This window comes from Dicentrarchus labrax, unplaced genomic scaffold (genome assembly GCF_905237075.1).
Source record: "Dicentrarchus labrax unplaced genomic scaffold, dlabrax2021, whole genome shotgun sequence".
Classification (NCBI taxonomy): domain Eukaryota; kingdom Metazoa; phylum Chordata; class Actinopteri; family Moronidae; genus Dicentrarchus; species Dicentrarchus labrax.
Genome location: NW_026136722.1, coordinates 16,250,930 through 16,271,616, shown reverse-complemented (window position 1 = coordinate 16,271,616; position 20,687 = coordinate 16,250,930). Strand labels below are relative to the sequence as shown.

At 41.2% G+C, this 20,687-nt stretch overlaps 2 protein-coding genes across 9 annotated transcripts in view; one reads left to right on the top strand and one right to left on the bottom strand.

Moving 5' to 3' along the window:
• svilc (supervillin c) overlaps positions 1-9,036 on the top strand; it is a 29,565-nt gene extending 20,529 nt beyond the window's left edge. For 6 of the 7 annotated variants that reach the window (XM_051387874.1, XM_051387872.1, XM_051387879.1 and 3 more), the window contains 12 exons: positions 84-259; positions 1,463-1,607; positions 1,699-2,017; positions 2,183-2,328; positions 3,660-3,762; positions 3,855-4,062; positions 4,227-4,360; positions 4,929-5,084; positions 5,665-5,808; positions 5,917-6,029; positions 7,526-7,681; positions 7,878-9,036. In XM_051387874.1, the coding sequence (XP_051243834.1) occupies positions 84-259; positions 1,463-1,607; positions 1,699-2,017; positions 2,183-2,328; positions 3,660-3,762; positions 3,855-4,062; positions 4,227-4,360; positions 4,929-5,084; positions 5,665-5,808; positions 5,917-6,029; positions 7,526-7,681; positions 7,878-7,967 (1,890 nt within the window). In that variant the 3' untranslated portion in view covers positions 7,968-9,036. The remainder of the gene's footprint in view (positions 1-83; positions 260-1,462; positions 1,608-1,698; positions 2,018-2,182; positions 2,329-3,659; positions 3,763-3,854; positions 4,063-4,226; positions 4,361-4,928; positions 5,085-5,664; positions 5,809-5,916; positions 6,030-7,525; positions 7,682-7,877) is intronic. The other variant, XM_051387875.1, reaches the window with a different exon arrangement.
• Positions 8,094-15,840, bottom strand: tmem98 (transmembrane protein 98). Of its 2 annotated transcripts, none has more exons than XM_051387899.1 (7): positions 15,732-15,840; positions 13,309-13,553; positions 12,397-12,528; positions 11,533-11,566; positions 11,328-11,443; positions 11,161-11,220; positions 8,094-10,718 (listed from the first exon to the last, which is right to left on the bottom strand). In XM_051387899.1, the coding sequence occupies exons 2-7, from the start codon at positions 13,437-13,439 to the stop codon at positions 10,517-10,519; spliced, it is 675 nt and encodes a 224-aa protein (XP_051243859.1). In that variant the 5' UTR covers positions 13,440-13,553; positions 15,732-15,840; the 3' UTR covers positions 8,094-10,516. The 2 variants fall into 2 exon arrangements, with proteins under 2 accessions (XP_051243859.1, XP_051243860.1); XM_051387900.1 differs by lacking the exon at positions 15,732-15,840 and adding an exon at positions 14,068-14,588.
• Positions 15,841-20,687: the final 4,847 nt, after the last annotated feature.

The following is a 20,687-nucleotide window of genomic DNA, read 5'->3' as shown; positions in this document are numbered from 1 at the left end:
TTGTTGTTGATAATCAGTTGCTTCTCATTTCTTTTATGTCTTTGCAAGTTCTAATAGCCGATGGTGTGTTTGTGTGTGTTCAGGCGCTGGTGTTTGACTTCGGTAGTGAGGTGTACCTGTGGCATGGACAGGATGTTTCACTCAACAGGAGGACTGTTGCTCTCCAGCTGACTCACCAAGTGTGGGTTGGAGCGTATGACTACAGCAACTGTCGAGTCAATCCACTGGATCCCACACAGTGTAACCCCAGCACACCGCTGTAAGTACACACTGCAGGCGGTGAAGCTTTCGGTTCATATCAATATTAGGACACATTACAGAGTACAGCTGTGAGCATTTGCTGCCCATATTGAGCGTTGTGGTGCACACAATAAAAATAAATACAGCATTAAATGTACAGTGCGTGCAGCAAAACCCAGAGAAGTCTGCAGTCAGTCGGGCTGTAAAACCAAAGCAAATGGTTTGTAATTCCACACTGCACACAGAGAAACCTCAGCATACAGCATTGTGTCCACATGTCACGCTGTAAAGTTCCAGCACGCTGTTGTAAGTCCACACGGGACGCTGACATGCAGCAGCTGGCAAAAGACAGTTGTTTGGAAATTCAAACAAGAAGACAGGAGCCCCAGTTTGCTGCAGCACACTGTGCAAACATACATTCACACTGAGAGACAACATTAAAGTATACTGTATGCCTACAGTTCACTCTGCAGTTCTGCACTGAACCCTCAGGAGACATCTCAGCCCAAAACCATGGGCATTAATCTGCTCTTACAACAATATCCTGCAAAGGCTTTCCACCAGATTTCAGGAACCTGGCTGCTGGGATTCGCTACCATTCAGCTAGACAAGTGAATGAAGCAGAAATGAGAAGATAATTGTTTATTATAACATATGATATTTGATGATTAAGTCTAGACAGAAAGTCTTTGGCATTCACATCATCATCTTCTGATCTGGCAAGATGTGAATCTGCCATGGAGGAGTTCTTGGACTCTACAGGGGGTGTCTGCTCTTCCCATGGAGTCCAGACTCTGGTGGTGGCGGCTGATGACTCTGCTGAGGCTGATGAAATAATGAAGCTGATGAATCTGCAAAGACTGGGCAGTGCAGTTAACAGCAGCATAGGCACAGAGAGAGAGAGAGAATCAAAAACAATCCTTTAAATATATTCAATTTCTGCCAATAGGCTGTTAAATGTTACACACTGGACCTTTAATTGGAATTAAGGGAACAGACCATGAAAAAAAATAATGTGCAAAAACATGCACGCAAAGAGGCAGGTTAATATGATAATCATAATTAGCATAATAACATAATAGCTTAGCATAATTTAAGGGCATGAAAACAAAACAGTTTTGAAGGATTTTGCTGTTTTTAAGCCTCTAAACTGTAAATTTACAGCATGTCATACTGATAATGGGTTCTAGATATTGGACTGAGTCTGTAACTGTGTCCTCAGGAGGGGAGAGGGGCGTCCCAGCTGGGCGCTGTTCGGCTGCGTCTCAGAGCACAACGAGACGGCTCTGTTCAGAGAGAAGTTCCTGGACTGGACGGGCAGGAGTGGAGGCAGAGAGGAAGCTGCTCCGGTGAACAAGGAGACACAGGTTCAGATCCCAGTTTAACATCCTGCAGCACACACTATATGCTGGTTTGTTTTTCCAGCTCTTTTTATCTTCTTCTCACCTCTCTTCACAGCCCGTCCCAGTTCAGTCTCCCCAGCCCGCGTCCCCGTCTCCAGGCCTCCTGAATGCCTGTGACGCCAAAGCTCTGGTGTCGGGTCAATCGCAGGAAGGGGACGGATTAGTCCACAACGTGTTGGCCGGGGTTGACGTCCAGAGGGGCCACGGAGTCATCGCGCTGGAGGAAGGACGTCAGATGGAGCTGAAAACAGTCGCCGTGGACACGTGGCACGTCCAGGAGTTTGATGACAGTGAAATTCCCGTGGAGAGCACTGGACAGCTTCACGAAGGAGACTCCTACGTCATCCGCTGGACGTACAGCATCAACAGCGTTGGTCAGTGACCTTTGCACTTCTTATTTTTCTTGTACTTTTTGCTGTAGGATTTTACACTTATTCTGCAGTTTTATCCATTTTCAAAGCTTCAACTACAAAAATGGCTTCAATTTATATGTAAAATCCACACAGTCCAGTGATGATCCATGTTTTTCTTTGCTGTAGATGACAGAAACGGTTCTGATGAGTGTAGCAGAGGTAAAAAAGAAAGCACCGCCTTGTTCCTGTGGCGGGGCTGTCACTCCAGCGTCAGTGGGCGGGACACTGCTGCTTTCCTGTCTATTGGGATGAACAACCACGAAGAGTCACAGGTAATAATATACAATAATATACACGACGACAACCCAATGAGAGAGCATTTACTCAAGTAGCGTACTGAAGTGCACCTTTGGTACTTTTATTCAGGCGTTATATGTTTATTTTGCCACATTTCTGAGGGAAACATTTTTAATTTACTTGATGACTGAAGTTAAAGTGCAGTGTGAGGGGTCTACATCAAATATTATAAATAAATATAAATTCTTCATCCACTATGTTATGGGTCAAAGCAAGCAGCATGACTTCCATGTGTCTTTTTACATTATTTTTGCCTTTTAAAGGGTCCAAACTGATAATATTTAGCAAGATTTCACTCTATCTGACCTTCATCAGAGCATAAAAAAATACAACAATGGACAGACAGGTGCAGATAAAAGAAGTCTTAATCATTGGCAGTATGCAAAACACAAAAGCTCCACCTATTGGGTAGTTTCCAAGTACTGTGAGGCGTACAAATAACACAGAAAATACAGAAAAGCTGGTGGAACACAGTAAATGTAGGGAAACATATAAAATATAAGATATTTTAACTGAAAAACATTATTGTGGCACATCAGTAAAGCTCTGAATAAAAATATATAAAGATCAATAAATTGTTTTATTTCTAAATCTTCAGACATTTGACCAAATACGTCTTTCCTCATTGAACTTTATCACTGCGGCCATAACAGATCATGAAAATGTGTTAAATTTTTACACCATTTGACACGAAACACCAAACCTTACATCATACATATATTAAATGGGGCCTTGAAAGGAATCAGGCCAGAGGCGTCATAAATCAGAGATCTCCTCATCCTGCATTTTTAAAGGGTACAATATATATATAAACTTACTTTACTTTTTCTTTTACTGTAGCTACTTTAACTTCAGTGTACTTTTATACTCTAAATACGTATGTGAAATGTTGACTACAGAGGTTTTATTTGATTTTTTTAAACTCAAAACCTACCTTTTTAGTCTTTTAATGGATTTGTATTTACTTTAATTACTAATTTATTCATTTTTCTATGTATTTATGTTATTATTACTATTTATTCTGTATATATTCTTTATATTACTTTATCGATTTGTACATCTGACTCCGTTTTATTAGTATAATCCATCTCTTATTTTTATTGTTTTTTTCTTATTCTTCCTCCAGTGTTTCCTCAGTTTCGTGTTTTAATGTGTTTTAATGTGTGAAGCACTTAGTGTAACACTAAATAAGTAACACTTGCTTGTATGAAAAGTGTTTTACAAATAAAATCTGATTGACTGATTGATTTTAATTAAACCTTTACTATAATAAATACAAGTACTGAGTTAAGGTTTGTCTCTGCAGGTGGTGGTACCTCAGGGAAAGGAACCTCCCTGTTTCCTGCAGCTGTTCCAGGGAGGCCTCGTCATTCACAGGGGCAAGCGAGAGGAGGCCCCCACAAATGCAGGTGCAGTAAGGACATATTTATTGTTTTCCTGTATTTATCGCACTTGTTTTGTCATGTGATTTTAAAGATATATTCCCATCTGTCTGCTGCAGCAGAGTGGCGTTTGTTCTGTGTGCAAGGAGCGCTCCCAGAGGAGGCCTCGCTGCTGGAGGTGGATTGCTGCTCTGCAGGTCTGAGGTCCAGGGCCTCTGTTGTCCTCCTTAACAGCCAGCAGGGGGTGCTGTATCTCTGGACCGGCTGTAAAGCTCATGCCAGCTGCAGAGAGGTCAGCAAGAGGGCAGTGGAGCGTCTCACTCAGATGTAAGTCACACACACACACACACACACACACACACACACACACACACACACACACACACACACGCTGGGTGGGCTTTCAGACGATTGTGGGATCCAGTGATGTTTTAACACCAAAGGTTGCATTTTCCACCTTGTGTATCTTGTGAATCTTGTGTGTTTGTCAGGTGTCCACCAGAGTTGGGTCTCAGCCAAAGGAGCCCCGTGCAGGTGCAGGTGGTGGAGGAAGGTTCAGAGCCTGCAGACTTCTGGGCAGCACTGGGACAGATGGACAGGAAGGCCTACGACTGCATGCTGCAAGGTAGAACACAACGTTGGTTCTCTCCACCCCCGACATTTCTCTTAGCCCTGTAAACCTTAAAGTCCTCAGTACTGGAGGAAGTATTCAGATTCTTTACAAATCCTCAAATTTAAGAAGCTGGAACCATGAAATGTTTTTCCATGTAAAATGATTACACTACTGTACATACAGAACTTTAAAAAGTTGCTGTGTTTATATAGTTCTCACTTATTTTTATTAATATTTTATATTTTTCTAACTTTACATTATTCTTTTACTAATATACTGTGTATTTTAAATAGAAAATCCACATTTCTTATGTTTATGTACAAATTTGTTTTTATTTAACACGTCTGTTTCCCATGCCAATAAAGCAACTTTGAATTGAATTGATTCAGTTGTAGTTGTAAATACTGTTAATTAATTCATAACAAAACCTCATATTTTATAAGCTCTTTGTCTGCAGAAGCCTTAACGAAACGACTCAAGTAAAGTACAAGAACCTGAAATCTGTGCTTAAGTACAGTTCTTAGTTACATTCCACCTCTGAAGATCAGAGTAAAAACATGAAATGTCCATCTTCTGTCAGATCCAGGAAAGTACAACTTCACACCTCGCCTCTTCCACCTGAGTGCCTCCTCGGGGAGCTTCCAGGCCGAAGAGCTGCAGAGTCCAGCACGCCTGCCGGGGCTTGTGATGGCGATGCCCTTCGTCCAGGAGAGTCTGTACTCCGTACCGCAGCCGGGTGAGAGCAGCTCTTTCACATTTTTCTGGGGTGCCTAAATTAGCCCAAAAAAGGTGCCATTACCCTAATTATCCACATCCCTAACCCTAAACACAACATAACCCTAATTATTTTTGCCATTTTTAGTCCATTTTAACAGGAACATTTTCAGTGCAGTTACGTGTAGGAGTACCCCCTTAGAAATACCAAGGGCCAAAAACTTGCTTGAGGGGTTTTGGGGGCCATTGAAGTACATGATAAGAAGGTTAATAAGGGTACTCATGTTAACAAAAATCTGAATCATTTCAAACACTGATTATTCATCTTGAAAATAGCAGCAACTCTTAGCACAAGGTCCACTTATTGAGGGGTTTTTAAAGCTCTTAAACACATCCTCATTGCTCAGTTGTCATGGAGATGGTTCACTTATTATCTATAGACTGTAGATATACGAATAAATCATATATTCCATCAACAATGTGCTTTATTAAACCCCCCAAAAATCTCACAGGGACATCAAAGTCAAACTTTATTTAATATTCTAATCTAATTCTACTTTCTTGTCTAATATATTCCCCTTACTTTCTTGTCTGTCCACCAGCCTTGTTCCTGCTCGACAACCGTCTGGAGGTCTACCTGTGGCAGAGGGGTCAGCCCGAGCAGACCGAGAGCTCGGCTTCGACCTGGAGCCGCTGGCACAGCGAGAGGAGGTGTGCCATGCAGACGGCACTGCAGTACTGCAAAGGTAGGAGGAAGCTGTTCCATGGGAATGCCTCAGAAATTTAATAAAAATTGGGTTTTCTGATAGTTGATGTGTGTAAATTATGCGATGTGATTTTTCTCTGCATCCCAGAGATGAACCCAAGACGCCCACCGCAGGCCTACCTCATCTTTGAGGGGGCAGAACCTCTCACCTTCACTAATGTGTTCCCCCGCTGGGAGAGGAGCCTGGGGCCCCACACACAGGTACCAGCTCGTGAAGTTATATAATCAGGTAGTGTTGTGTAGTCTTGTTGGGGCGACATATAGGTTCACAGCTTCACAGAGATGGTTTTATTGACATTATCAGGCAAAAAGAAGACTTATGTAATGGATTACATTGTACAAGCACATATATGTTGTCCATTTCTCAAGTATGGAGGCTGTTTTGTGTGTGATTGTTTTCTTGCTTGCAGCCAGGAGGATTTTAAAGAAGTAAATTCATCCTGAGCTGTGAGTCTTTCTGGGAATTTCTGTTCCAAAACCTTTCAGCATTTCTTTAGACATTTCTACCAATGTGAACTAATTAAAGGGGAAGGAAAGGACCCGTTCATCCTGTCCCTGAAAACTTATTTGACTGCATTTCAATTTTGGAGTCACAGAATATGGTATTACGTTCTTCTAGCAGAACCTTGAGGCATGATTCTTTCTCCCATTTTTGTTGTAAATATTTGTGATTTTAGAGGTTTATTATCTTTAATCTTACACGCTCAATGTTTAATTTCTTTACTAAAGTCGTCTCTGACCTGAAGGTATTTGAAGGAAGCTCTCATAGGAGTAAGAAAGGTGTTTAAAAGGCATTATCTCTACAGACTCTATTTTATTAATATCTGTCCGCCATGTCAACATGATATAGGCTCCTCACCGACTACAGCTACATAAATACATAAATCAGTCCATAAAACCTGCAATGATTTCTCTTCCTTTCACTCTCACTGTATTGGCTCATCAATTTAGTTTTCTGAATCTGAATGCAGGAATATATCTCAGAATTGCCCTTATAACTGAACATGATGGGGGGGGTTACTGTGCTTTAAAGGGCATGTACCCCTAAGAGAATTTCATTAGATTAATGATGCAGCATTAAAAAGGACTGTCAGGTAGAATTGTCGGTCTCTGAACTGAATCAAACTGAGTTTAAAAAGAAGCATTTTGGGGGTTCACACACAAGACAAAAGTTCTTGTTGGAATAAGTTAATATTTGTAATTTTTTTGGCACAGTCTATATAATAACTGTTATTATAATTCTTGTGGGGATTGAAGTAAATACAACATATCAGTCAAAAAAGAAACACTTTACTGCCTCTTCAGCCTGGCTTTTATTTATTTATTTTTATTATTTACCATCTTTTATTCAATTATCTTATCGTATTTTCTTTTGTAAATTTCATTTTAACTATTTAATTAATTTATTTTATTTAGTTTTTAGTATAGTTTTTATTTTATCACAGGCTACAGGTAAAATAATCATGCATACAAAAGGAAGAGATTTAGAGAGCATAATCAATAACAGCATCAATTAATTAAAATAAATGAATGTTTGTAATTTTCAGTTATCAGTTAAATTCAACAAGGTTACTTTGGTAATTAATGAAGTATTGAAGTCTCCTCTTCTAGAAAATCCACTGTACACATCACATATTTCTTATTTATTATCACAGTCTGTCTCTTTCCCTGGTTTGTATTTGGTATGTGTGTGTCAGGGCGACGCAGGGCGGGTGAAGCTGACCTTGGTGCAGGACGCCCTGGCCCAGCTCATGAAGACCCAGTACCCTCTGGAGGAGCTGCTGCGGAGCCCCTTGCCTGAAGGGGTGGACCCCCATCGCCTGGAGGTCTACCTGTCTGATCAAGACTTCCAGGTAAGCTGATGGAGCAGCGTGCAGTGATATCTTTCAACCAGCAGGCTGCAGTGTTCACCATATTTTTCAAAATGACAAAAGACGCTCTATGATCAATCCTGAGAGGAAGTTTAAACTTTAACATTTATATTTTATTATGTGGATTGATTTCTACATCGTTTCCCTCCATAAATAAATCACTACAATTATGTTCCAGACTATTTTGGAAATGAAGAGAGATGAATACGCCTCCCTCCCGAGCTGGAAGCAAATTGATCTGAAGAAAAGCAAAGGGCTGCTTTGCTAGACGGCGAGAACAAGCGGAGGCAGACTGACGCTCCTGCAGCAGGGACTTCCTCCTCCACCGAGAAGGGAAGACGGCAGGGGGGATATTTGCACCATGTTGCTGCACAAAGGACTGCTCACAACGTAATAAAAAGAGTAAAGGAATTCACTTTTATTTATGTCAAATTAGTATGAGTGTGTGGACTTTTTATCAGACATGGATTTCTCCGTAGCTATTGTTCAAAAACAGCAAAAACAAAACACATTTTCCTATGAAACTTCATTTTATCTGTACAAATCAATGAAAGATAAAAAAAAAAAAAAGGTGTGTGGCAGTAAGGGAAGGACATCAGTAACAAGGACGGGAAAACAAAAAGGAGTGCTTACAAAAAAAAAAAGATCAATGCTAATAAACGATGTGAACGAAAAAAGAATAAAAGGCTAACCACTTTCTAAATGTTTCCTCCTCCATCGATCAGAACACCTCTGCATGCTCAGAGCTGCAGTTTTTTGCTTTAAGTTCAGTTTACACATTTAAAAAAACAGCTTCTCACTGAAATCTGTGTGTGTTTGACTCCACAGTCTATGATATGTCCTACGATGTGCGGATGTGTTCATTTGTCTGCCAGCCTTGTGTGTACAAAGGTTTCGTGCCATGTGTATTGAAGCCTAAGCCCTTGTGTTCACTGTGGCTGTGGGTAATGCCTTATTAGGACTCCTTAGGGATTCACTATTAGCCATGCATGGAAGAGCAGGTAGATATGCTCCAATAACGTCCCTCTGGCCCAAAACAACACGTTAAATCTGCTTCACCTCAATCAACACACTGTTCAAAACATCCCCACAACACGACAACACATACAGACAGACTGTATCGTTCAATAGTGTGTGAAAGCTCAATATTTCTAACAGGAAAAAACAATCAAAGGATAATAGGGATGCACTCAAACTGTCTTGGTCTACTTTGATATTTGTGTAATATCCTTATTTTTGCCCACATGTAGATAGAAACAGCTAGTACAGTTGAATCTGAGCGCAAATTATAGCTTTTTTAAACACTGTGTTGTCAGAATTAAAGATCTGTTTCTTGACTCACTGTCTAGCACTGACTTTGTACGAGGATAACACTAGACTTCTACAATCACGCTAGCAGCTCTGTGAGGCTGCACTGAGCTAAATGCTAACGTCAGCGTGCTAACATGCTCACAATGACAATGCGAACTGATGTGTGTAGCAGGTATACTGTTTGCGAACTGGCAGTAAACACAAACTACAGGCTGATGAGAACGTCATTAACTGTGCAGGTATTTCAAAGTATTGGCACATTCAACTTAAAGGACCAGTGTGGAGGATTTAGTGGCATCTAGTGGTGTAGTTGCAGATTGCAACCCCTTATAGGCATGAAGGAGGAACAATTACCAGTAGATAAAAACAGCTAATTTCTCATTCTTATTTTCAGACACACTTATGAATATAATATTCTATTTCTGCCGATAGAGCCTACTAAATGTTACACACTGGACCTTTAATTGGCGCAATGTAATCACCAAAGTAATTAGGATTCATCCTGTGGGGTTCATGAATATCTGTGCCAAATTTCATGGCAATCCAAGTTGTGGAGGAAAGTTCAGGGGATCACCAAAGTCATTAGGATTCATCCTCTGGGAGCCACGAACGTCCGTCCAAATTCTTCAAATCCCTCCAGTAGGGGGTTGAGATATTTCAGCGTTGACCGAAGTGGTGGATGGACAGAAAGACGTGCTTCTAGCGTGGCTAAAAACAATCAATTAAACATAGTACAGCGCAGTAATAGGTCAAAGGGGCATTATTCAACTGGAAAAAAAACCTTTTACTCTGGTGCTGATGGCTAAAACTACAGCTGCTGGTCTCTGAAAGCTCACAGACCGGTGATTTCTACCAGCGTGGGAGTGTCTGAGGGATGTTTCACAAGTCACGCTGACCCCACAAATTGTAAATAAGTCGGTTTAGTCTTCCGCTGGTCCGCTGAGTTGGAACCCCTTTGGGTTCACTGGCTAACTGGGTGTTATTTTCCTCAGAATGGATTAGCTGACTAAGCCTCCATGTGACTGTGCTGTGCCGGCGAGATTGGATTTAGGCCCACCGCTGGTTTGATGGTGCACTCGAGAAGACATTTTCCAAAGGCCTTTCACTCGCAGGCAGCTTACACCGTCAACAGACCAACTCTAAAAAGATCTGCCGCGGGGTTACATACGAAAAAAAAAAAAAAAAGCCTGTGTCTGAATGTGTGACATCTACTTCATGTAGCTGGAGCACTTTTTGATGATGAAAGAAAAACATCCTTTTTATGTGAGATGTGAAAATGAGGCACAGAGTGAAGTCCCTGCTTCCATCAGAACAGCCTGTTTACCGCTCAGAAGTGTCCTTATTAATTTGGCCTGGATGATGAGTTTGGGAAGTGTGCCTTTTTCAACACCGCCTGGCAGAATATGTGCCTGTTAAGCATCAATTGAGTGCAGATTTTTTTTGTTGAAAAGAGGCAGCTCAAGGATAAAATTGACTGTTTGTTTGTGTGAGTATTTGTGTTTTGCTCTAAATGGCTTGTTCTCTCTGCGCGTCAGCTCCGGGCATGTATCGCTCCGGTTCAGAGGCCAGCGCCGCCTCGCGCAAAACCACCATGTGATCTTCGGCTGCGTGGAGCGACTGGTCGATCCAGTCCATACTGCCGGACATGTGACAGGCGTTGCGGGTGACCAGCACCAGGTGGCTGACTGAAAGCAGGAGAGCGGTGGCCCTGAGGAGGAAGAAAAGGACAAATCTATTTAAATGGCTTTTTTTGGCTGCTGCTGCTGATGGAAGAAACATATTACATAACGACACTTATTTCTAAATTTTAAGGAAAAAAACTGGATTATGGCGAGTTTGCTGGAATGGAAATAACATATCACATAAATTGCATTGCATAAACTTCCAATCCAATGTGATTAAATGATGAAAAACACGAAAATCGGGAGTTTTCCTGGTAGCATTAATCTGCTGTGACACTCTGAGCATTTGTATTACCGTCCCTACCTCTGTATACATCAACGGTTATTACATTATGGATAAATCAAGTCAAGCAGTCGCTCCTCTCCAACTCTTACAGTCACCTAATCAATCACAACAGCAGGTCTTTGCATTAAGCTATCAAACCCAAAGAAGTTCATTTAAAATGATGGGACAACAAATGTGATTACCTGGCATCCAGGAGAATTGGATCCAGAGGAGGATACATTGATCGGACCACATCGTCCACCCTGCGAGACGGGAAAGAGAGGAATGCGAGGAGGATGCAGGTTAGCTGTAGAGGCCCGTAATGTGCGTAATATTGAGTTGTCGCGAAAGAAAACACCGGTGCGTTTACCTCGGGCTGATGCGTTTGGCCACGGTGATGATGTCACTCAGGCTGGCTGGGGCTTTGACCTTTGCCCCGGAACCCATCGTCATGGCAACCAGCTTTTCAGTCAAAGTGTGGCAGATCTGATACGTGGAAGTATATCGTGTGTTAATGTGGGTCAATTAGGGGATAAATACATGGGCAAAAAACTAGAGTAAGAAGCTCAAGTTACCTTCAGGATAGAGATGCAGTGAGAGACCAATCCACTGTCGGAGAAAAAGTCACAGAGTTAGTTGCAATCGCTGACAAAGTACAGTTGTAGCACTGAGAGACATAACTTTTTAAGCCCAGTTTAGACCAAAGACTCCAGAGCAACGACTCTCTGTAAATTCATTCTAACTTTTCATGCTTTTTTTCTTCAGGATCTTTAAATATGAATGAGGAGAGTGACAGTGAGGTACAATCGCAGTTTATTGATGAAAAGCAAACATTAAAAAACAAGAACGTTCGAAGTTGGAGCTGTCCATCTACTTTATTAAGTAAATTTTAAGGCTTGTGTCCAACAGACACAACACTCTGCCAGCTGACAGTTCTTAACTGACTTGACTGGCTGGCTTTGCCAAGAGCTGGTTGGCTATTGTAAAGGACCGCCCCCTGAAAAGTCGATGATTCGAATCATCAGTCGAGAAGATTGACTCTTAATTTGTCAGTTGAATCTCTGCATTTTTTGTTTTTTAACTGTCATTGTACACAGAGCGACAGCATGGCAGACTGTAAACTTCATGAACTAACGCTCTCGCTCATGACTGAGTGAAGACCTTCTTGAACCAGACGGAGGTACAACCTCCTCTACTGCCGTCCACTATGACTGACTCTTCAGCTGACAGCGCTCCAGCAGAGACGCTCCGCGGTGGACCGAGATTTTATAACTTAACTATGAGCAGGATGCACACTTTTACTTTCGTCACTTTCGTCAGCCGGTTTGAGTCGAGCAGAAATGGGTCAGTTCACTGCCGCTGCTCAACGTGAATCTTTGGTCCGATCTGGGCGTAAAAAACACTTCTTGTGTCATGGCACAATGCCACCAAAGACGTACGAGGCGTCCTCTATCCAGTCCTCATTCTCCAAGATGGCCTCGATGTGAGGGTTGGTGATGACCACATCGTCCAGCTCCAGCTCCGACGGCTCACTCTGGGTCTCCATGGCTCCGATCAGATCCACTGTGGGTCTGTGAGACAGAACAGGGGAAGCAGAGTCTAATAGCAAATATTTTTCTTGGGTTCCCCCTAACTGGTAAAAGTAGCCCTGAGTTGAAGAGAAGCTAAATGACTAAATTTGATGTCTACTTCAAAGCAGTATCTTATTGGCTACCGGATATCTGAAGGTTGTGGGAATCAATATTTAAGATACTTTGCGACCTTTTATTTTGCTACCTGGGATTGATTGAACATACAGTAACTGATCGAAGTGTAAAGGGATGAAATCAATAGGATGAAAACACAGTGGAGAAACAGCACACAGATATAAAATGTTGAGGTAAATTAAGTCCAGCTGTGGTTGGAGAGTACATTAATGGAGTGACACCTGTGGCTTAGAGGTTAAGACGGTAATCATGAACAGCAGCGTCTCTAGTTTGGGGACCTTTGTCTCATCTCTCTCCCTTGTTTCCCAGCATCTCTCCACTATTTTGTACAGTATCTTATAGAAGGTCATTATAATGAGAAACTTTCAAAGATACAAAGTCAATATTTTGAGAAAGTTTTCTCATTAGAATCTTTTTTCCCTGCCACATTGGTGGAAATGTGCTTCAACAGTATCAACATATCTTTAGGATAAAAATTATTATTGCTGGACCCCAGAAAGCTTTCCCCTTTTCCCCGGCCCTGTCAAACAGCACATAGGCCGTGCAGAATAGACAATAGATTATAGACATTACAGTACATTTTAAGACCTTAAATTCTTTTTAGTTAAGTTTAATTTAGATGCTTTTTTGCACTGATTCACTGACTTGGAGTCGAAGGGGTGCAGCAGGTCGTGAGGGTGGCAGTAACGGTGTCTGCACACCACCACCAGGGCAACGAAGGAGGCCAGGAAAATAGTGGCCAACACCCCGATGGCCACGATCACCACTGTCTCCATGGCGACTCCGGTTCCCACGGCGGCTGCAGGCGGCAACTCGTTTTCGAGAGGAAAAGAGTCCAATCAGGGTTTTTTCGGCTGATTGTCCGAGCTCGATTATAGATGGTAGCTCATCTGTCGAGGGGAGAATAATTGGTGGTTTCAGTCTGATTGGGTGACATCAAACCGGAGAAGAGTGACATTATCTCCACACTTGAGGGTATTTCTGCGAGAAATTTTCCTGATTTTTCATTTTTTGTTGCAACCCAAAGCACCTCTGAGCCGCTGTGGAGGAGAATACAATCAGCAGTGTTTTGGTCTGTGTCTAAATGTGGCACACCTACAACGCACACATAAAACTGATCTTTATCTGAAGCGCATAAAGAGCTGAACTACACTTGCCCTTTGTTTGCACTCCGCTGTGTTTGCCGTACGGAGACTTTTCTGCTAAATTGGAGCAACCACAACCAACAACACACATTAAATTCATTCTCTCGAGCAGCCACAAAGTCAACATCTTCAAAAACAGTGTGGAGATATCCTGTTTGGACTATCAGCTCCAGTAAAACACACATCTAAACCCGCAGCCTAAACCTCAACAAAGACCAAACCCCTGTTAACAAAACTCTCAAGAACTTTGACCTCTTACCTACTGGTGCTTTCAGTCCTCGGCTGAAGTATTTTTGGATTATCTGCAGTTTAATTTAGCCAACGTGTTCCCACACTGTACAAGTGTAAAGTATACCTGCCCTTCTGCCCAGGTCTAGTCACTCATTAACCCACGTCCTGCCCTACCTGATCACTTGTGTGGATGTGCGTAAACTCTTTGCGATTGGCTGCCGGGAACAGCTCTCTAGGTGTACCATCTAATTGATTTGTAATTAGGTGTGACATTTATAAAGCAGAGATACAGCTTTGGAAAGCACAAATAACCACAGGGCGGCTGAACTTTCAACATTACAACACTGTAAACCTGCTTTTGCTTTTTTTTTTTTTTTTTTGCCCCAGATGATTATGTGAGCTTCTGCCGTGGAATGCCGTAATTCTTTAATCAGATTAATTTGTGTTACACTCGCTGTATCACACAGAGCTTTCTCCTGCCCCAAAGCTCTTCTGACTCCTTTTCTTTTCGCTGAAAAGCTTAAAAACCTCTTTCTGCTAAAGTGAAACACACACACACACACACACACACACACATATATATATATATATAAAAGGGGCCAACAGGAAACTCAAGATGTTTCTCCCACATTCCTCAGTGGCTGTCTGTGAGGATTAATGCAACAACAGTAAAAAAGTTAATAGTTTAAGTTAGTTTTTTGCCTTTTTGGCACTTCCTGCAAGTTCTGTATTGAAAAATAAACATGTGTTGCTTTTAATAGAGGACTAATGTTTCCCTTTAAAGCTTAACTAAGATTATTTTACTGCAAGCTGAGAACAAAACTGTGAGTCTCTGTTGTGGAAAGTGCATTTACAGCTCTTAGATCTTTCTATCTTTATTTATATTTAAAAATTCCTTGATTGTGATTCTTATGCACCAATGCATCAGGGCAAATTCCTCTATGTGTAAACTTACTTGGCAATAAACCCGATATTTACTTTTACTTTATACATATTCTGCTACTTTATACTTTATTTTACAGCTTTAGTAACTTTTCTTACCAAGATTTTACACACAAAAGAAGTGATGAGCTGACAGCTAACAGTTATTGTGCATTACAAAGTCACATTTCATTTTGTACTGCCGTTGTTTTATTGAGTGGCTTTTTATTTGTATGTCTTCATGCTAAAAGTCAGATTTTACATTAAAAGACATTTAATATCCTTTCATGACCCATTGTTCTCAATTAGACTATAAGCAAAAGTACACAAAGTTATAAAACAAAAGATTCTTTTAGTACATTATGCTGATAAAACTGTGAGTGCAGAACTCACTGAAGTGAAGGATCTGAACACTTTTACAGTTTATGAAGTTGTGAAGGTCTAACACACAGAAAACTCATCCAAAGCGGCTCCGAGTCTCAACCTGAGGACAGAAACAGAAAGTTCTTGTTCTGCCTGAATCACTGTGCAATGTGTCGGAGATAAACATACAAAAAAACCCACAGTAAATAAAACTAAATGTAATATTTCACCATTATTCTCCCTCAACTGATCGATCAATGGAAACACACACACACAGGCGCGCGCTCAGAGTAACGCGCACATATCAGTTAAAAGTTAATCGATTGAAGTCTATTGAACGTGTTTTAAAGCACCAAACACTTTAAAGGTTGAAAGAAGCAAACAAACAACTGATTTCCAGAAACTCACCTCAACATTTTTGTCCTTTTAAATTTGGATTTCTTTCCGGAGACCAAATAACTTTCCTCTCCGCCACCGGGCGCGCGGAGACGGCACCGACATCTCCAAATCTGGCCGCGTGAACGCGCACACAGGGCTCGGTGAGTGAGTGATGATACCTGGCTGCGCGCGCCCTGCTGCAGCTTTATCAGCGCGTGGGGGGCGCGCGCGCTCGCTGCCATGTTTTTAAAGGCTGCTTTTTTTTGGTTTGGGGGGGGCAACAGTGCACAGAGAGGTCGGTACAGTCACCGCTAGGTGGCGCACGTTACCCGCTTTAATGCGGTGGTTGTCCTCACATAAGAGGGAAGGTAAGGTCATAGAGGATTGTATGGAAATAAAAACCCAGTAGAACAAACAGTGAGAAAGAGAGGAACCCCCCCCCCACCACCACCAGGCCTGTTTTTATTTATTTATTTATTACTCAGGTATTAATGAATTAATAATTAACAGCATTCATTAATTAATGATGACTCATTTCCATTTAGGATTCCATAACCCGCAGTGTTGGACTCATATTACATATTGTTGTAAAATACAGATACAGCAATGTAGTATTGTATATAAATACAAACCCAGTAGAAAACAAACAAAATGACCGATGATAAAGGGAGACAATCCCCCAATTCCCAACCAGTGTTGGGCTAGTTACTCAAAAAATGTAATTTCTTACTTTACTTATTACTCCCTGCCAACAGTAATTAGTTACACTACTAGTTATATTACTTTTTGAGTGAGATAAGTTACTTTTGGGCTTCAGGAGACTCAAATGATGCTACCTGTTGTTGATTATGTGACTTGAGAAAAGTCCTAAATGTTTAGAAGAGTAACAGGACTGAGTGAAAACCTGAGGGACACGACTAAAAGGTTTATTTTAACAAACATGTTATGAAATAAACAATTATTTTCTGTCTGAATTGAAAATAGAGTCACACAATAATGATAAAAAACAAGATTTCTGATGGATTCTATTCAATATATTAAACTGTGAAGTGTAGTGTTAGTGTAGGTAGTATCTATTATACATGATACATGATGGTTTCGCCAGAAATTGCATTTAGAACAAAGTGTTTAATAATATCGTGTTTTATAAAGATAGTTTTCATGCATATTTATTCATGTTATGTCCCACAGACGGTGGAATGGCCCCTCTATAAATAAATATAGTACGGTACTCTATGTATACTGCTTGCCTTGTACAGTTTCCAGTTTTACTTTGTGGAGGTGGGTGTCGTTTACACTCAGCTGCAGGAGAGAGAAAGAAAAGTGTGTGTGGACGGCTTGTATGAGCAGCACCAGGTGAGTTGACGCTCTCAGCTGATGCTCATTGAGTAATCACTCTCTCCTCTCTAAATGCAGCAGTGTGCTGGAGCCGAGTTGGCCCGCCGCACGCAGACCAGAGAGGACGTCTGGAGTTAATCGTTGTGGACTTTGGAAGAGGGCTAAAGAAGCCTTTGAAATAGCTGGACAGCTGAGTGTTTGTGTTGAAGGTGTGTGCGGCTGAGGTAATAATACATTTGTGTGAATTATTTGATCTGTGGTGCACGATTGAAAGACCTGCTACATAGTTCTATTCTTCTTTTTTTGGCTCTTCTGGCACTTAATTATCTTCCTTTTTATCAGTACTTATATCTGTCATTGTGATGCTGCAACCCTTGAGTCTGAGTCTCCTCTTGGGATCAATAAGGACTTATTATCTCCAAATTATTGTCTTAAATTTCAACTTCTCTTTTGCAGCTGTGCCAGGGTGCAGGCCCTTTCCCTTGCAGATGTTTTTATTTGTCAAATCAAGAAGAAAAGCACAGGTGTAATTAATAGCATTCATTAATTAATGATGACTCTTTTGCATTCAAGTGTCACAGTAGCAAACATAAAGCTTAATAAAAAACCCACAGCCCAAAGTTAATGTTAATTAATCCCCTTCTACCAGGATTTTGGTGATCCTGTGACAGCCAAAGCTCCAGAACAGCCACTAAATGGACCTTGAGGTGAGATTGTTTTGCCAATTATATTCCTCTGAGAACTACATTCAGCACAATTCGGAGGCATTTCCTCAACAGTTTAAAATGTAATAAGAATGCAGTCCCTAACAAAAAATCACTTTACAGATGCATAAAGGGAGAGAAAGGGATAAATATGAAAAGAATTGAGTGTGATGTGGTTGGACTGCGAGCGGTGTTTCAATATATCCTATCAGCCGGGTATTAATATGATGTTCCTTCAACTTTGTAGAGCTTTTGAGCTCTCAGTCCACAGATGGATGAGGTGCTGAGAGCTGCTTCCCATCACAAACACGCAGGAGAATTTTAAAGAGGTACGAGCAGCTGCATACGCCACGTCAACTCATTCAACATGTCGGAGTGTAAAGATGCAACATCCTCTTTGTTCTCATCGTTAGTCCATCTCTGTTACAGCCTGATGGCTTTTTTTTTTTTCTTTTAAATTTCCTCATACATTAATGCTCATACAGCCACTCTTTTCCCTGCGTGTTCCACTTTGCTGGAGCAGATCCATACACCAGCAGAGATAATTATCCCCTCTTCAACTGGATCCAGAATCCAGCATTAAAAGCAGGGTACCTCGGCGCAGAGCCTGCGAAAAGCTGGTTTATGTCTGAGCAAACCTGTCAATCGCAGCGAGGCATCATTAGGTGTGTCTGTGCACAGCGTTCCTGTACAGGCAGTGTCTTTGAAGCTGTACCCAGCACTGGAATGGGCCCTCTCTCGTTGAAATATAGATATTTATTCAACAACATAAGTTTTCATTGAGAACAGAAATATTGATTCTCAGTTTCACGAGGTAGTTTGATACTCCAACATCTATATCTTGAAGCTTTACTGAGTCTCCTCTGGTCTGTGCTCTTATTGTTTGTCATCAGCCAGCGAGCTCTGCAGGGACGCCGGTTAACAAGCAGGTGAGTGTTATCCAGTCGCTGTATTGAACAGCAGCAGAGCTAATCAGCTGGTAACAACCGAATCCCCCTGAAAGCCAACTTACCAAGGTGTAATTGAACTATTAACTCTCCTCGGTGTCGTGGTGGCTGCTGGCAGTCCGGGAGCTGTACAGGAATGTATTGCACTGAGTTGACTCAAAAAAATTTAATTTAAAAAATGAGCTTGTTTTCTTTCAGTACTGAGCTTGTAGAAGATTTAGCTCAAAGTGTTTTTCTGTGGAGAAGTTTAATGAAGTTGTTTGGACCAGGAACTGTCAGAACTTAATAATTAGCATGGATGAACAGCTGAAACTGCAGTGAAATGCAGAAGAGAAACATCAAAACAAGACATGTTAAGTACCAAAACTCTCACTAAAACATACAGTATATTACCAACAGGGAGACATAAGAGAAAATGCTTGGCTATTGCTTGCTCCTCCCTCTTAACTTTTTTTTTCCATGAAAGCAAATTTAATAAATCAACATAAGCCTCAGATTTTTGCAACTACTTCGGCTCTTCATCAGTTCCAACAAAAGCTTTTATGAGGTTCTGAGTAGTGCTAAAGCAGTTAGTCAGTTAATCAATTAATGTCAACAGACCTAATTAACAACTCCTTTTTAAAAATCTTTTCATTTAAGTTTCTTCTTAGTTGTGAGATTTTTTTTGTGTGTAATTTGACTGAATATATGATCAATAATGAAACAGTTGTTAGTTGCAGCCGTACTTTTAGGTGAGAAATCGGCAATGCAGTGACAGAATATTGATTCATATTTGATCAGCACTGCCTGGCTTGACAGTTTGATCCGAGTTTGATGTTGAGCTGCACTGACTCATTGCGAATTACTTGTCGATCACAAGGTGGCCATGCCCTACAGCAGCAAACCTTTTTTCTTGGGACCATGGTGACATAATTCAGTCACAGCACTCACTTTGAGACAAAATCTTTGCATTTAGGAAAAGTTGAGGCATGGTTTTTTTTTTTTTTTTACCTAATCAGCAAAACAATGTACACATTTTGAATACTTTATAAATGAGACAAAATAAAAGCATCCTGGTCAACAGCCTTTACTTTTTTTTCCCTCACAGTAACGGCCATTTGGAGACCCCATCTCCTTACAGAATGTACGCTCACTTTATAAATTAGGCAATTTAAGTGCATTTAGGAGGAGTTATGGATCTCGTTTTTTGCCATCATCAGCAAAACAATGCACACATTTCAAATACTTAAATGAGGAAAATAAGTGCATTTAGGAGAAGGAGGAAGAAATTTGCAACACAAATAAAGTCTCCCACAACCCACACCCAGTCTCTGGGAATTAATGCTCTAAAGCATTGTCTATTTTACTCTAAATGGGACCATAATTTACTAAATGAACATCACGCTGTATGGAAGAAGACTTGAAACTAGTGATTGAGACCATAAACTCATTAGGAAACTGTTTACTGAGCTAATAAATCAAGTGAGAAGTTGGGTAATTTCCCCATTAGACTCAAGAGCCCATGGAGCCGCCCCCTGCTGGCCATGAGAAAGAATGCAGGCTAAAGACACAGTCCACTATATATACACACTGTCACTCATGTTAACCAGTGAATACTGCAGGTTTACAGAAGCTGCCGTCACTCTAGCATTAGTGTGTTGACAGGTTTGCACACCGCCCATAATTAGAGTCAATGGATTGTATCATAACACCAAAACCTCCTCCTGATGTCTCCTGCAGAACTTTTTGATGGACAAACTGTTTTGCCAGCTGCTGAGTCGTGCAGTCGACAGGAGGGAGTAAATGATGCGTGTTTTCCCTTGAACTCGTCTTTACTAGATTTCTCATTATCCCAGGCATGCTCCTCGCAGCATGGATGGATTCATGGCAAAGGAAGACAGACTGAGTTAGTCCGCGTCTCTCTGGTTTTGTTTCTTAAACACTCGACAGAATGGCCCATTACTCCGGGGTTGTTGATTTTTCTTAGTCACTGGAAATAGAGGCTCATCACTGGTGCT

Coding starts and splice junctions, on each gene's coding strand:
- tmem98 (XM_051387899.1), bottom strand. CDS start 13,439: ATGGAGACAGTGGTGATCGTGGCCATCGGGGTGTTGGCCACTATTTTC. Junction 11,221..11,327: donor GCCAAACGCATCAGCCCGAG/GTAAACGCACCG, acceptor CCCGTCTCGCAG/GGTGGACGATGTGGTCCGAT. Junction 10,719..11,160: donor CCAATTCTCCTGGATGCCAG/GTAATCACATTT, acceptor CTTCCTCCTCAG/GGCCACCGCTCTCCTGCTTT.